This window comes from Coenobita brevimanus, chromosome 4 (genome assembly GCF_032717465.1).
Source record: "Coenobita brevimanus isolate Jiangsu-jjx chromosome 4, ASM3271746v2, whole genome shotgun sequence".
NCBI lineage: Eukaryota > Metazoa > Arthropoda > Malacostraca > Decapoda > Coenobitidae > Coenobita > Coenobita brevimanus.
The window spans coordinates 1,495,603-1,512,882 of NC_136957.1; the positions used below are offsets into that span (position 1 = coordinate 1,495,603).

A 17,280-nucleotide genomic window follows, 5' to 3' on the forward strand; every position below is an offset into this window, starting at 1 on the left:
CGTATCCAACTACTCACTCTCATTTCTGTACATCTGATCCTACAAGTATCCTCCTCCTTTACTGCCCAAGTCTCACTACCATACAGCATTACACTCCATACAAAGACCCCTTACCACAGAGGGAGAGCCCTCTCAATGTCAGAGAGACAACAGCTCCCTGAACTTCCTCCAGCTATTCCTTACCCCAGCCACAAAGCAAGCTCCAGCACATTACAAATCCCTCAAATGATAAAATTCTTCCACACACTCAAGAGACTCACCATCAAAATAAATCTTTCCATGCCTGATAATTTCCACATGCTCTCCATGACACACCGCACATACAAAATCAGCATTACCTCACAGCATACCTCTAATACCACTACATCTCTTATGCACCCAATTTTCACAATTACTGCACAAGATGGAGTTACTTCCCACGCCCTTGTGGCAAACCACACATGGCCACTCTCCCTCTGCTTTGACAGCACCACCACCAGCCCTAGATATCATCACTTTTGTATTATCCACATTTTCTCTCAAACCCTTGTGCCCCATTCCATCTCTCCACTTAATAAATTTTCCCTCTGCCTCCCTTTCATTCTCTGCAATCAACACCAAGTCATCAGCATACAACATCTCCCATGGGTGTCCATTTCTGAAGTCATGTGAGAGAGTTTCAAGTACCATGACAAACAACAAGGGGCTCAAGACTGACCCCTGATGCACACCAACATTCACGGAAAACTCATCACTCAAATCTCTCTTCACTCTCACCTGGGTGCGAGCACCCACATACATAGCCATAAGCACCCTAACCAGCCACTCCTCCATCCCAAGCTTTCTCATTGCCCACTTCACCACCTCTCTAGGGACTCTGTCAAAGACCTTCTCCAAATCAACAAAAACAAAGTATAGATCCCTTTTCTTTCCTATATATTTTTCCTGAAGCTGCTGAACAATGAATATGGCATCAGTGGTCCCTTTGCCTGGCATAAACCCAAATGAAAAAGGGGGGAAAAAAAAAAAAAACTCCACTGATGCTTCTGTGAGATAAAGGGAGGAACAGGGAATGAAGAGATATCAGGGAAGGGAGGGATCACTCTTAACTTGGACAAAGTACTCCCGCAGTAGTTTGAACAATAATACCAATACAAAAGATGCAAGGAATTAATGTAAATTATTCAAAGAGCATCAGTAACTACATAAATAAAGTCTCCTACACTACGGTTCCCATCCCAAGGCACTTCATACAATGGGGTGGGAGGGTTAGGGCAGGGTATTATGAAGTAACCCTATACGCGTAACTGATAAGGTGGGATAACGTAGTGGGTTGGTGAAGTAAGTCCATTAATATATGTCAGTCTTTGAAAATTGCTATTGTAAACGTCAGCCTCTTTGTATTTCCAAATACTGTATTTAACTTATTTATCAACCCTTTCCACACATTGATGTCTTTCCTACCTCATTCTCAAGACCTCCAGATTATTTTCTTGATGACTTTCTGAACTGCCAAGCTTATACCTGAATGCCAGTAATCTCTTCGCTACCAGACACATCTCCTTCCATCACCACCATCATCATCATCATACCCAAAACTAACACAAAATTATCTAAAGCAGCAAAGAATTCAGTATAAAAATGCCATCTCAGTGATGAACAAATTTTCACAGTGTTCCCTTCTTGCGGAAAGCATAAGCAAATATTCATGGGAAAATCAACTTAATTTCACAATTAATGTATGACACCCACACAAAGGCAGCTTAACAATTTCAATTAATTTCAGTGTAAAGTGCTTGAAATGAACTCTGTCTGCCATTATGGATGTTCATCTAATATAAATGCCAATACTCTTACTATATACTATATACAGTATAAAACTGTGTATACTTTTTATGACCTATCTACAGTATCTATCAGTCTATCTGACTATCTATCTATCATCCAATCCTTTATTAATGCAAAGGGAGCAGTGGGGCCCAGGGTTTGGCAACTTAGTTCGACATATAAGGCATGACAGACCAGTCACATAACCATGAGTGGCAAAATGTCAGCAACGAACCTAAACATAATGCCTTACAGGAACAAACAACTGGTAACTTTTGCCTTAAACTATTGAACTAATTACTGAACCTCATAAATATTCCACCAAACTAATTCAACTGGTGGTAGGTGGTGGCAACCATAATCCACTCACTTGTAGCACTGCCTACTTCTTCCTTCACCTTTATCATTCTTTTTCTGTGTCTGTCCTGCTCTCTTCCAATTTCTCCCATCTTTCCTTTAACTTTCTTTTACTCCTTTTCTTTTCATATGGCTTCACATTATGCGACAAGCCTAATGGCTTCCTGTAAGCCAGGAAACCATTTACAACATTGGGTGATAACCATATAACCAACCTATACATGTTCCTAAGTGTCAACGAGTGGGTTGACGGAGGGTTAGTGTCCCTCCCCATAAAACAACTAACTCAAAGACAAATGACGCAATTCAAACTTCTCATCAAGCCAACACACTACCCAAAACCTTCCTGACAGCTAAAGCAAGGCAAGACAATAGAAACCACAAATTTAAAATCAGAATGCAAACCATGCAAAAACAAAACCTGAAACATATACGGTACAGTGTAAAATGAAAATTAAATAGCTAACCAAGTACTGGAACAAAAGGGATGACAAAAACCAGGTAGGTACAAAAAAAAGTGCATGATGGAATATTTTACACTCTGATGCTTCATTGGTGTATTCTTTGTGTTTCAATTAATATCAGTTTTAGCTTTTTGATAAACTTTGCCAGTTCAGTAAAAAAGTCCATTGTTCAGAATACCTAATACAGTATATAACAACAGACATCCTGTATCTCTTGTTAAATTACTGGCAGTTAACAATGATCTCTGTTACTGATATATAAATGTTTTGAAATATTTGCACGAAAAAACAAGAGATGATGGCAAATCCTACTTTACTGTACTAAGCATGTCCAGAACACATAACACTTGACTGACAACCAACCAGTGCTTTATAATTACACGGTTAAGTCAACAAAATCACTCAAATTTTTCACAGAATCCTTTCTTTTGACCATAAAAAGCATCCAAGTAGCAATATACCCCCATGAATGCACTCAGCAAGGCTCAGGAAAAGAGAGGGAGGCAAGGGAGGGAGGGATGGGGTACTAGCACGGCACATGGGGTCTTACCCGGCCCGCGACTATACGAGTTAGGGCAAGAGCGTGGGTAATCGTCAAAAGGGTTAGACAGGCTCACGTTTTCCCCGTTGCCTATGGGACCTGTGATGACAAGAGTATCTGCCTGTCACAATCTGGCTTCTCTTTCTCCTTTACTTTTCTCCCAATAAATGTACTGTTAATGCTAAGTTAATTTTGCTCAACATAAATCTTCCAAATTTACCCTGCCATCTCTGACTTCCTTCATTTAAACTGTATTTAAAGTAAGCTGAAGTACATGTATAGCTAAATGTAACTTATTCTTTAGGGTAAATACACTTAACTTATCCTACATACTGTATATTCTACTGTTAAATATTAAATCAAGAAAGTTTCTACGGTCAGCCCACACTGACACATAAGACTGACAATTTCCCTATACTGTACAAAGTTAATCAATACATACGAGTACATATAGTTTCCAAAAAATATACGGATTACCAGCTTCCAATCATCATACCAATCTTAAAATATACAGCAGTTCCAATAATCTTAGAAATTTCTGCCTACAATCATACAGGCTTCTTAAAAGTCCCATGGGCACAGGGACAAGCTGACACGGTGCAAAATAATCATTAAATAAATACACAACTATCATATTAAGCTTGGGTGTGGATGTTAGCCAAAGCAAAATACAGTATATCTAGTTATCCTGTCCTATTTTAAATGAAAAATTCCACAAAACCAAGTTAACCACAGCTTGTAAACAGAAAAAATAAGGTCTTGAATGCAGAAGCTGACATGCTATGGGGGAAGCTAGGTGCATTTCAGGGGCAAAATTCAGCCTATGATTCCACCGCGTCTACTTCACACTTAGGGTATGTTTGTCATTCTCCTCCCTGATCCATCATATCAAAGAGAATCATCTATGGGCGAAGAAACATACCCTGCCTCTCTCTGCTTAGGGATATTGGCCTATCAAAGGGAAAAGCAGTTATGGCCAGGGAAACATTCCAAGCCTCTCTGAACTTTATATTTGTCTGTAGAAGAAAGTGAGAAGCAGAAGAGCTGAAATATTAAGCAAACTTTTGTCCCCATCTATTTATATGACAATCTTGGGTCCTGGGAATGTCATCTGTCACAACACCTGTACAGTATTAGATCTGAGACAAGCCTTTCAGTGCAATGCAGCTATATTATTATTATTATTATTATTATTATTATTATTATTATTGTTATTATTTTTAGTAGTTATTAGTATTAGTATTCAATTATCATTATACTGTTATCATTATAATCAGGGATGGATTTAGGGGGGCATATGGGATGTAGGCCCACTCAATTTTCAACAGACCAACAATCCATTATATCAAAAAACAATGTTATCTACCAAAATATATGCAATAAGTATCTTACTACACTTGTATTTGTCTGTATTACCGCATTCCTATGTTAAACAAGGAAAAGAATAGTACGCTTTGATTTCTGCTTGCTTAACTGCATTGTGATAATTCTGCTGGGAATCATGTCCCCTCCCTTTTTTGAATTAATGGGTCTGGCCTTGATCACTGCCAGATATGTTTACACAGTTCTGAAGTACTTTCTGAACCATCAATATCCTCTTTTAACCTGTATTACATCCACTGGCAGCAGCAAGAAAAAAAAAAAAAAAATGCAGTGCTCAAGTTCATAAAAATTATATATGTAAGTGCCAAATATTTAAAACAATATGTAAACGCTATGAGCTGCAGCACCCACCATCTTCCCTTTCCACTCTTTTTTATTAGTCAAACTCAGCTATAACCCCTAGACAAGAAAAAGAAATTACTTTGTTGTTGTTGTACGATCCTGATTTGTCTCGATAAGCAGACCTGTCAAGCACATGTAACTACTTCTGTGGAGATGCCCTACTGGTGAAAATACGTATATCATTTAGTGATCTGGTGCACCCTTATGACAGACAGCATCTCACCAGGGTCAGACCAATCAAACAGTGCAATTCTATCTCCCTTCATCCAATCCATTTCTTACATCAACAGTAATCTATCTATATAATGGACACCCACAAAAACACCCAAAAAATCATTCTCACATCACCATCATCATCATTACTGAAAAAACTGAATTTGAACATTGACACTGCCATCAAAGCCATTTTCCTATATGCACTATTTCCAATACCTGCAAGGTAAAATGAAGCAAGTGTCAAGCTTTTATGTATGTCTTCAGACAAACATAATATGCCCGGCTATTCTGTTTCATATCATGTTAACTGTGACATTTTAAAACATATTCTAACTAACCCATCACATTTTATTATCAAATCAAGTTAAGACAATTACCAACCCAAACCTAATCTAACCAGCTAGCGTGACAAGGTTAAGGTAATGACAGTGTACAAACCTGCAGTAGCTTGTGATGGTGGTCGCTGTGGCATGTGTCCAGGGTACTCTGATGATGGTGGGTACTGGGGGTAGGGGCCAGGCACCCCCCCAGGGCCGCCCCCAACATGTGGCCCGTTGGAGAAGCCATCCATCGAGCTGCTGTTGGACCCGGCCGCAGGGAACGAGTCCTGAGAGTTGGACGATCCTGCGAGAGAAACAACTGGTTAGTTGCATTGACCTTGATCAATGGTAAGGGTAACAGTCAATCCTTTAATACCCAATAAGTGACGACAATAACAGCAACAGCCAAGCTAATGTTGCCCCTTGCTTTGCTACTATATTCAATAACATTTAGGAGTATGTGACTGGCCTATGCCCTTTAATGGCACCACACTAATGTTTCAGTGGCACATTAATATCTGTATAATTGGCATTCCTATACTGCCAGACCACCATATGTACTTCTCACAAGAAGAAGAATCATCTACATCACCACTCTCACCTAATTCCCCTGTTATTGAAAGAGATACTCCATCCCTCACTGTGACAACACATCTCCTTCACTATCCTCAATTCACATATATGATCAATTCCGTCAAGATCTTTTCCTTTACTGCCCATATTTCATTACCACACATCATTACACTGGATACACACACAAAGCATGAAGTGTCTCTTTCATATATACTATACAGAGTGGGTCCTATCACTGCCAGTACATGTAACAGCTCTTTAACTTCTTCCAACTACTTCTGACTGTAGCAACTGAGGTACATGCTGCACCATCCCTCCAATAAATACCTTAACTCACCTACATACTTCAAGAGCTACATCCCCAACCTGCCCCTACTCGTCTTGGCTAAACATCTTTGTATCGTTCGTATAATTTGTAATAGCTCAATCGTGCTTGCATGCTTTGGCTCTTCTCACTGCTCAATCTTTGGCAGCCTCCCCATGAAACAAGCGAGATGGTCTTGGTAAAACAGGACATTTTTGCACATCTATATTTATTTATTTCAGAGCAATTTAACTGCTGATGTGAAGGAGTGTTGTGGTGTGAATGTGGATGTAATAGGCGTTGAGAGAAATACACTGAGGTGGTTTGGCCATGTGGAGTGGATGGAGTGTGAGAGACTAATGAAGAGAGCGTACGTGAGTGAGGTGGAGGGAGGTAGGGGGAGGGGGCAGCTGAGGATGAAATGGAGGGATGGAAAGGAGAAGTATATGAGAGGACGGTGTGGGAAGGCAACATGGAGCCAATCTGTTTGTGGACGCCCATTACAGGATGAAGGTGTCAGGCTATAAACAGACAGATAGAACTTACCAGGTGATGGAACTGAGATGGTCTTGGTGGTCTTCTTCTTGGCCGCAGCCTCGATCTGGTTGACGATAGGCTGAGGGTCAACGCCGCCCCGGTCAAACTTGCACTCGTACGCCAGGATGTGCTTCATGTAGTGCTTGCGCAGCGTGTACGAGCCCGAAGACGAGGCCCCAATACCCATCACAGCCGCCACGTCCTTCCAGTGCTTGTTCTTTGTGACCTGGAGGGGGGTGGGGGAGTTATGGGGCCAATTCCACAGTTGTTTGTAGTGGTTTGCAAGCACCCAAACGAAAGAAACTGAACTGTGTAAATGACTTATGGCTGAATTATATGATGATTTTGGTGACTAAACTATGTAGCAATCTTAATTATCTAACCATTTGCAAGGGGTAGTGAAAGTGGATACTGAACTTTTTGGGAAAAAAATGTAGTTATAAGTGTGGTTGGGGAGGAAGCAAACAAATGAAAACTACTGTGGAATCGCCCCATGGAGGAGATCACAGTGACAGGGAGGAGTGGAAGCTCTGGAGATGAGGTGAAAACTATAAACGGAAGGAAAGAAAAAGAAAAAAGTGAGATACATTACAGACAGGATGGAAATTACAGAAGAAATGAGAGGAAAAAGAAAATAAGAATAAGATATATTAGAGACAGGATGGATATTACAGAAGGAAAGATGGAAAATGAGAAAGAAAGATAAGATACATCAGAGACAAGATAGAAATTATAGATGGAAAGAGAAAAAAAAAAAAAAGGGGGAGTGAGATATATTAGAGACAGGATAGAAATTACAGAAGGAAAGAAAGGAAAATGAAAGAAAGAAAACATGAGATAAATCACAGCTAAGCTGGAAGGTACAGAAAGAAAGAGAGTGAAAAAAACAAACAAAAAAGTGAGTTATATTAGAGATATAGGAACTACAGAAGGAAAGAGAGGGAAGAAGAGCAAAGTGAGATTCAATCCAGAGAAGACTGAAATTAAAGCTGGCAAGATTGAAAAAAAAAATAATAATAAAAATAATCTATTTATAAGGAAAGACCGAGTATGAAAGGCAAATCTGGTAAAAAAACAAAAAATAAATAAATAAATAAAAAATACAGTACTGGTAGGGAAAAGTGAAAAAAAAGAAAGAAAAGTGAGATGCCTTTAGTTACACAAGGAACAGCATGACAGTGAGAGATGAAACTGCTGAGGCAATGAACAGCTTTTTCAGATAAAGAGAGACCCATAATGTGAAAGGTTGTCACAAACTGTATTTAAGTTTCAATTTTTGAAAGTCTACCATAAAGTGAATAAAAGCATCCCGATACAGCATAAACAAAGTACAATATAACATTGCAAAGAAGGGATTAATTTATATTATGTATTTAATTAGGCAGAAAACTACCATCTCTTCATCACAAATGCTAGGACATAACAAAAGATTATCACTGGAATATGGCGCTGGTCAGGAAGAAGTGCTATGGTAAGGATGCAGGGCCTCAGTATTGTCTTTCCCTACCACTGAGCTACAAAAAAATGACCTCCAAAATTATGAATATATCCAACAGGACAGTGGTTTCCAACCTTTTCTAATTCTCACCCCCCCTCACTGAATGACACGTACCCTGCGCCCCCCTTCCTCAAATACTGTATTTTACTGGCACAGTTGGCACACGTCAATAAATATCATAGATTCTTAATCTTCGAAATTGTTTATATATTCAGATAACTAGATTTCTTATTCATATCTGAAATAATTTCTCCATATTTAGAAATTACTGAGTTTGGGAGAGTGTGTAAGAAACAGAATCTAAAGGTGAATGTAGGGAAGAGTAAAGTGATGGTCTTTGAGAGAGGTGAAGTCAGTGAATGTACAGCAAGGTTGGACGATGAGGAATTGGAAATTGTGAGTACGTTTAAGTATTTGGGTAGTGTGATGAGTAAGGATGGAGGTTTGGAGGGTGAAGTGCTTGAAAGGGTACAGCAGGGAAGAAAGGTTGCTGGTTCTTTGAAAGCAGTGATAAGAAACAGGGAAGTGAGCATGCAAGTGAAAAAGTTACTACATAACAGTATTGTGATACCAACTCTAACGTATGGAGGTGAAGCTTGGACGTTGTTGGAAGGACACAAGCCAAGAGTGAGAGCAGTGGAAATGAGTTATTTAAGAGTAGCCTGTGGAGTCACATGGAGAGACAGGCTGACGAATGAGGATATAAAGAAGCGTTGTGGTGTTGATGTGGATGTGATAGGAAGCGTTATGAGGAACACACTGAGGTGGATTGGCCATGTGGAGAGGATGGAGGGTGAAAGACTGACGACGAGAGTGTATGTGAGTAAGGGGGGAAGAGGGAGGGGGAGACCGAGGATGAGATGGAGGGAAGGGGTGGAGAGGTATATGAGAGAGGGGGGTGTGAGTTGGGAGCAGGGCAGTGAAATGGCGGGGGACAGGGCGACTTGGAGGCGATTTGTTTGTGGCCACCCCAAACAGGATTGAGGCGTCTGGCAATATCTATTGCCAGTGTGTGTGGTAGGGGAGTGTTGTTTATGGTGAGGTGTGGGATGTGACTGTGTTCTGCTGTCCAGTTTGTGAGAAGAGTCACTGTAGATTTGGCTGAGGCTATTTTGAGCCTGTTTGTGGTGAACCATTCGTGTAATGTGTTGAGGTAAGGTTGAATGATGTGTGCAGCTGTGTTTGCGTTTTGGTGCATACATGTAAGTGTTATATCATCTGCATAGGATGCTATGTGTATCTGTGGTGTGTGGGGTGTGGGTACATCGTGCATGTATAGGTTAAAGAGTGTAGGGGACAAAACAGATCCTTGGGAGACGCCGTTTGTGAAGTTTCTGATGTTAGAAGACTGATCTGCAAATGTTACGTGTGCACATCTGCCTGCTAAGTAGTGTGCCAGCCATCTTTTTGTGTTATTGTGCATGTTTTTGTTGAGTATTTTGTTTGTGAGGTTGTGGCGGGGGATGCCATCAAAAGCTTTGCTAATGTCTACTGTGATTAGGAGTGTTCTGTGTGGTGGCCTAGCTGAATTCATGCCATCGAAAACTCTCTGTGTAAGGTCTGTAAGAAGGGTGTTTGTGGAGTGTAGTGGCCTAAAGCCATGTTGTGACTGGGCTAGGGGAATGTGAGGTGTGACTAGTTGTAGTACCAGTCGTTCAGTGACTTTAGAGGGGGTGCAGATGAGTGTGATGGGGCGATGTGAGGAGGGTAACATGGGGTCTTTGTTGGGTTTAGGGATAGTGATGATGTTGCCATGCTTCCAGATGTTGGGTATTATGTTGTGTGAGTAGCTGTAGTTTGTTATGTTGGTGAGTGCTTGTATGCCTTGTGGTCCTAGGTGTTTAAGGTGAATGTTGCTCATGCTGTCTGGTCCACAGGCAGATGAGTGCTTGTGGTTGTTAATGATGTGCTTCGTCTGGTTGTATGTGAAAGGTGCGTAGTCTGGGTCTGTGGGGAACTGTCTCTTACGTCGGATGATACGTCGGTCTTCGGGATGGGGGTTTAGATGGCCGACTTGTGAAAAGTGATTGATGAGAGTGTCTGTTTGTTGTTTGTTTGAGGGTATGGTGTCTGTTGTTGTGATGGCAGTGTGTGATTGTGTGGTGTTGCTGTTGGAAAGTGTGATGCTGTTTAGTGTTTTGTAGAGTTTGCTGATGTCTGTTTTGTGGTCAAGTGTTTGGAGGTAATTTTTCCGGTTTAGTGTTTGCTGTTCTGATATTTTATTGTTTATCTCAGTGTTGAGTTCTTGTATTTGTTGTATGGTGTCTTGTGTATGGGGTGTTGGGGAGTGTTGCAGTGTGTCCCGTTGTCTGATGAGGCCTTGAATTTCTGGTGTGAAGTTGGGGTTGTGTCTCTTTCTGTTGCCTCTAGAGATGTGTCTTTTGTTTGCGTTTTGTATAATTGTATTGAAAGTGTGCACAGCGGTGTTGATGTTTGTGATGGGTGTACTGTTTAGTGTTTCGAGATGTTGTTCTGTTTCAGTTACAAAGGCCTCCCAGTTGGCTCTCTTATAATTAGGGTATGTGTGTTTGTGGCCAGCTGGGGTGATTCTGGTTTTGGTAGTGATGATGACTGGGAGGTGATCAGAACCTAGGGTTTTGACTACTCTCCATGATGTAGTGGGGGCGAGGTTTGGGGAGCAGGTGATGTCTGAAGATGATGGGAGGAAGAGGGCTTGGTGTGGGATACAGGTATGTTGGTCTAGACTGTTTAGTATGAAAAGATGATCGTCTGGGATTGTAGTACCAGCCCTCTGCCTGTGTCAGGGTTGTTGAAATGCCAGGCCGACGACTTGGCATTGAAATCACCACCCAGGATGATGTTGGGTATGTTAGTATGTGGTGTGGTATGGTGTGGTGTGGTGTCTGGAATGATCTGACTATAATAATTTTATGGATGGTGAATAGTAGCTGTAGCAGTTGCAGTGGTAGCATAGTAACCCCAGTCTCCCTGGCTGAGTAGACCCATCAACTGCATGTAAGAATTGCCCCTGCATGGTCATCCCATACAGTGAATTGGTTTCCTTTGGAAGTGTGTGGAGGTTTGGTTCCTGGATGGATGCTGCATTGTGCCTCTCCACCCAGTTAACAGGGGTAGCATAGTAGGCTCCACATCACCCCACTACAGTATTTGGTTACATGGCTACTGTCCAGCACTGTAAACGGCTTCCTGGGTTACAGGAAACCATTAGTCTCGTCAATCAGTGTAAGGTCACCTAAGGAAGAAGCTGGCAATATTTCAGTACATCAAGTGAGTGGGTGATGGCCGCCACCACCACCACCTACCACTCATGTGAGAGTGTGGTGTTATAACCAACCCACCTCCACAAAGCCACCGCGCTCCCTGACGTGGAGGTAGAGGGCGTACAGGTCAAGTGGGTTCTTGCTGATGGTGGGGCAGGCTGTGATGGGGGTCTTGTTTTCGTCCATAAAGGCCAGCAGTTTGTCCAGCCAGGCACGCCGCTCGGGGGTGTCGGACATCTCGTACAGCCGTGCTAAATTCTCACCCGGCTGTGGGAATGGTGGCAAGGGAGAGAGAGAGAGAGAGATATGCTGGGTTAGTTGAGGAGCGGCCATGTTGGCAGACACGGCTAAGACAGTTATTTTGTCTGTTCTGCAAAGAGAGATGCAGAATTTTTACCACAGAATTTAAATTCATAGAGAAATCATCCCTAATTACTGTACAATATGCTGAATAAGACAGCAAAGTTAAATGTTGAATAAAAGTTCTACAGCGCTGTCTTTGTTATAAGGTAATAATTTCAAGTGTTAAATTATTCTAAGGCCAAAGATGAAGATTTTCAAATGAGTAGGACTGGGATGACAACCAATGGAAAGATGGCCTGTGTACTAGCCTGCACCTGGCATACGGCTTCAGAAGACTAACCAAAGTGTGTGTTAATGACAAAGTTAAATATATACACAACATCTCTGGGATTTTACCACTACCAGGTTCAATATATGACTAAATACTCCAATGGCAGAGATGAGGTAGAGCCGAAGAAAGCGAGAGGCTAGAGTATTGGCCAGGGAAGGAAATTATCTTCATCCTTATGTAAGAAAATGAAGTAAAAGAGTAATGGTCACATACACAGACTGTTGTACTTGGGTTGCAGGCCATGAACATATGAAAGAGCTAAATTTTGGTGTCCAGTCAACCATAGCATTAAAAAACAAATTTGGTATCCTGTCAACTGTACTATCAAATGCTTAAAATGCATTGCAAAAGATGTATGTAATAACTATTCAATAAAATAAACACATTACTAAAACAAATCTCACTTCTTTATTGGTTGTTTACTGGATCCATATTGTCTTGATAAAATGAATACAATCAAAAGGGCAATAAAGAGCTATTTCCTCTCTCACAGGAAACTTTGCAGCAGTTCTCCCTCCTTACTTTGCATATTACTCCTAGAAAACAACTTTTATGTTATCTACTGTATATGTTTGATAGTGATGCAGGTCAAATCAAACACACAGCAGTAATAGTAGTTGTAACCCCAGGCTCATTTGAATGTCAACCCAGTGGACTGCAGGTTGAAGTTACCCTCTTCCTGCAGTCCACTACCCTTCCACCAGGGGCATGAGGAGGACCCGAAGGAGGGAGTTGAGGGATGTTTGTATAACCAGGCAGCAGTGCCAACCAGTTATGTCAGTGCCACCATAAGAAGACACCCCTTTTCACCACCATTAACACCATGATGCTAAAGGTGTAATATGCAAAAAACATAATAAAGGGAGCCTTGTGATAATAAAATTGACAGGAAGTCAGCTAAAAGTCTTTCATAGCCCAAACAACAGAATGCATCAGTCTGTGAGAATGGCCATGAGTTTGTGTTCCTCTCTACAGGACTAATATTGGTCTAAACTCTTTTTACTTTAACCTGGCCTAAAACTGTCAATCTCTCCTTCTTGAATACTAACTTGCAGCAAGTGAGTAGCATTAGAATATGATGTCAGTCACAAAACAGTGGACTGCAAAATACATAGAATCACAGCACCATCTTACTGAGCGACATGAAATCAATTACAAAAGGACAATTTGGGCCAAGTTAAGGTAAAAGCACTATAGGAGCTGAAAAGGAAGAAAGGCATTAAAGGAGCATCACTACGACTGGTTAGCACATCTCAGAAGCAAATGGCAAAAAAATAAAATGAGAAGAATGGGTGTGTGGAAGCCAGACTGCTAGAGTTGCCATTCAGTAAGAAGAAAAATAAACGAACAGAACTTCTTGTCAGCAGGTCTGGCCACATCGCAAGTATGTACGTGGGATTCAATTTATACGTTAAATAAATAAATAATAATAATAAAAACAGAATCAGCATCAATATTTTTCATCTATATCAAATTAGTAATACTGGATACTGTAATTTAGCAGCTGCATGGAACACCTACTGAAAAAAAACTTCAATGGCACACTGAACATAATTATTTCAATGGTTTAAAAAGGGGTACTGTATTATGAATATAGTCTGTCCAACTTCTATCATTATCAAAAGGTAATTACTAGCTGTGGGGACAGAAAAAAAAAAAATAAATAAAGTGTATTACCAAGCATGTAAATGTCTCTACGAGTACATACGTTACAGCACAAATCTACAAAAACACATCACACGCTACTGCTGAAACCATTACACCCTGATGGACTGAGGTAAAAAATATTCCCTCAAAACTGAACACTGAATGGCTCAAAGAAACAGCAAATGAACCCGATATGAGTTGCATTCCAGAAAATTAGGACTAAATTCTAAGCAAGACTCATGTTAAGGCTACACTACGAAGCCTGGGCAGCACAGTTCAAGACAGGCCAAGCGTTGTCCAGACCGGAGGTGACAGAAGCGAAGAGTGTGGGGGTCACTATACAAACCAACATTAGTGATTCCCACAATAGTTATGTCCAGGTCAAATGCCCCAGTGACTAAGTCTCTACGGTTACAGGAATCACTTCTGTCACCCTGGAAAACGTGTAACAGAGGTGACAGAAGTGGAGAGTGTGGGCTTAACAATAGTGACCCCCAAGCTACAGTACTGTCCAAAAAGTCACAGTGCCCCAATGGATGGCTCTCTACAGGTAGGGCATTCATTTCTGTCACTCCAGAAAACTTTTTATAACATACCTCTGTTGCTAAGATCAACAAATTCCAATGTCATCTCATCACAAAGCATAAAAATGAGAAATTTCCCCTTATTCAATTCTGTCAGTTTTATAGGACTACACAACAATAAGCTTCCCATAAATCTTAAAGATGCCAATATTCATAAAACAAGATCAGTGGCATACGACAAAATACTTATGGGGATCACTATGCTTTGTGGCGGGGGTTTGAAGCAGCATACTAAGAGGTTGTAACTACAGAAGCAGCTGTGTTCGAAACAACTAGACAAGCTCATTCGTTACCCTACACGTTGCAGTTGTTCACTACTGACCTGGTGCCTTAGACTCCATCCTCACACTCAACTCCTGCCTACATTAAAATCCCAAGTTCCATCTTCACACTGGTACAATTAATGGGTTGCGAATTCTACCACTACCAACTGCATTCTATCAGTTGTTGTTGAAATGGAAGGACCTACAAACTCGAGTCAATTTATAGTGAAGACGACAGTTTTGGTCTAACTTGGACCCTCTTCTGTTGTATCTTTATACCAGTTTATATGGTTATAATTTCTTCATGTACCGTTAATATATGCAGTTTGTTAAAACAACAAAGGTACAAGTATTTCTCACTTACAGACTCCAATGTGTGCTACAAAAATAAACATTTCTATACCCTATTGCCTATTTACCAGTGGAAAACTGAGTTACAATGATAATCATCATCATCATACATTTACCTCTGACTTACAACCAAAGGTTGTATGTAAACAAACATTATATATGTGTTCTAAGTAACTTCATGATGAATCATGAACAATTTTAATTAAAAAATAAATACCAATTCACTAAGAACTTAATGGTGAAATAACATATAGTAAGAAAAACTAGCACCTTGTGTATTCTGCTGACACTTTGTCCTTCACAGAACAGCTGCAAATTTGAAGAGAGCTTCAAAGCACACCCATGTGAAGCAATGACCTGGGATAATAATGAAGCAAGGAAATGAGTGAGAGCATCTGGCAACCTCTTCATTATCATGTCATCTTTAGTAACTACACTTTTCTTTTTTTACCTCCAGAAGATTTTTATTCAACTGTGATATGGCTTCTTTCACTGAAATGAGGCTATAACTAACACCTTGTGTTGAAAAAGTCTCTCCCTGGATAAATGAATTAAATAGCAAAAATAAACTAAAAAACACAGCACATTATTATAATATAGGGCTCAGTTAACCACATCACTACGATAATGTACTGTTCAGTTTATTTATGCTAATCTCATATAATTTCATTCAAGTTTGGGTACACTTTTCAAACTGAAGGAGTTGGTTATCAATTTCATTAACCTCTTCAGGCCAAATGATCGTTCTAACCCTGCATAAATCCGTTTGGAGGTAACAAGAATAAAGTGGAGGGGAAAAAAAAAATCTCATGACTCTGTAATTTCTTCTCACTACCTGGATATTATTCAGCTTCAAGGAGTTTTTTCCAACTAGATGTGTTAGGTTGAGCCTCCAGTAACCCCTTCATCACTCAGGGGTTCTCCTTAGTGGAATAAACCTATCTGGCTGTAGCAAAGATGAAATGTAAAGTGGGTAATCATACAGAAGAGGTTAACCATCAGCCTGCAGCTACAATCTACAGCCGCCATGCTCTTGCTCTACATGCGCTCCTCCTACGCAAGCCAACACCTCTCGGATGCATCGTGCCATCCCTCTACGATTCATATTCTCCACATCACAGCAAGCTTACCAGTCCCTCTTCCTTAGTCATTTACTTTGCATATCACAGGCAATCTTCATTTTCAGTGGGTCATGTAACAATATTTAAAAACCTCATGACTACCAATACTTCAGAATTTCTCAACTTTCTCCATACAACTGGTTCACTACCAGAAATTAATGGAACCTTGCAAATTAACAATGATGGCTGTATGGAAAAAATTTGCAATACAATATAACCCCTCTAAGGCAGACTCATAATTAAGCTGACAAGTTCAGTGAGACAAACATTTCCAAACTGATTATGCAGACCCCAAATGGCACCAAACACAGGCCCAGAACCTTGGCCCTGTTTGTTTAGTTATCCCTTCTTTTATTGGTGATTGACTAAAACACTGTGTAAACCTTGTAAATAAAGTTAACTGGTATACAGGTGAGCTGCAAAATCCTGTTACTCTATTACAAATTAGCTAAGTGATGGAGAGCTGTTATTATGGACACCGTTCCCTCCAATTAGTCCACTGTAAAGGGGCTTTGCTGTACAATACAATATTTTAAAATCTGGTAGACCCCTGACTTAAAATGAAGATTACCTGTACATCCTAAAATTCTCCTCTGTTTTATCTACGTCACTGTAAAATTGACCCAGTTCACGTAAATGACAATAAGGAGAACATATTACAAGCAGGTATAAACTAGTAAGGAAAAAGTGCTGGAAAACTTGGCAGGTGGAGAATAACACATGCCTAGCAGTTCTAACCAAAGCAGTCACTACCTCTGCCCCCTCTAGTCTAAGGATTTTGAAAGTAGTACAGAATATACATAATTTCTCATATCAGAGTAAGCATTTCTTAGTCCCTGGACACAAATTAACCTCTTGCAGCCCCAGTGGTGATTGTCATTATATTCTTGTTGTTATTACATGATTTTATTCAGCTTCGGAGAAGATTCTGCAACTGAAAAGATTGATGAAAGCTATTTTAAACCTCTCCAATTTGAGAAGTCTCTCTGAAGCTGAGTAAAATCATCAAGACACTGTAGTAGTAGCTGTAACCCCAGGTTCAACTGAATAAGAACCCGATGGACTCCAGGCTGAAACCTGCAGTCCACCATCCTCCT

General features: G+C 40.4%; 1 protein-coding gene across 4 annotated transcripts in view; it reads right to left on the bottom strand.

Moving 5' to 3' along the window:
- The window catches only part of LOC145394656 (trithorax group protein osa-like), a 181,879-nt gene that overhangs the window by 28,894 nt on the left and 135,705 nt on the right, over positions 1-17,280 (bottom strand). For all 4 annotated transcript variants that reach the window (XM_080268447.1, XM_080268455.1, XM_080268440.1 and 1 more), the window contains 3 exons: positions 11,662-11,850; positions 6,853-7,069; positions 5,548-5,733 (listed from right to left, as the gene is read on the bottom strand). In XM_080268447.1, the coding sequence (XP_080124573.1) occupies positions 5,548-5,733; positions 6,853-7,069; positions 11,662-11,850 (592 nt within the window). The remainder of the gene's footprint in view (positions 1-5,547; positions 5,734-6,852; positions 7,070-11,661; positions 11,851-17,280) is intronic.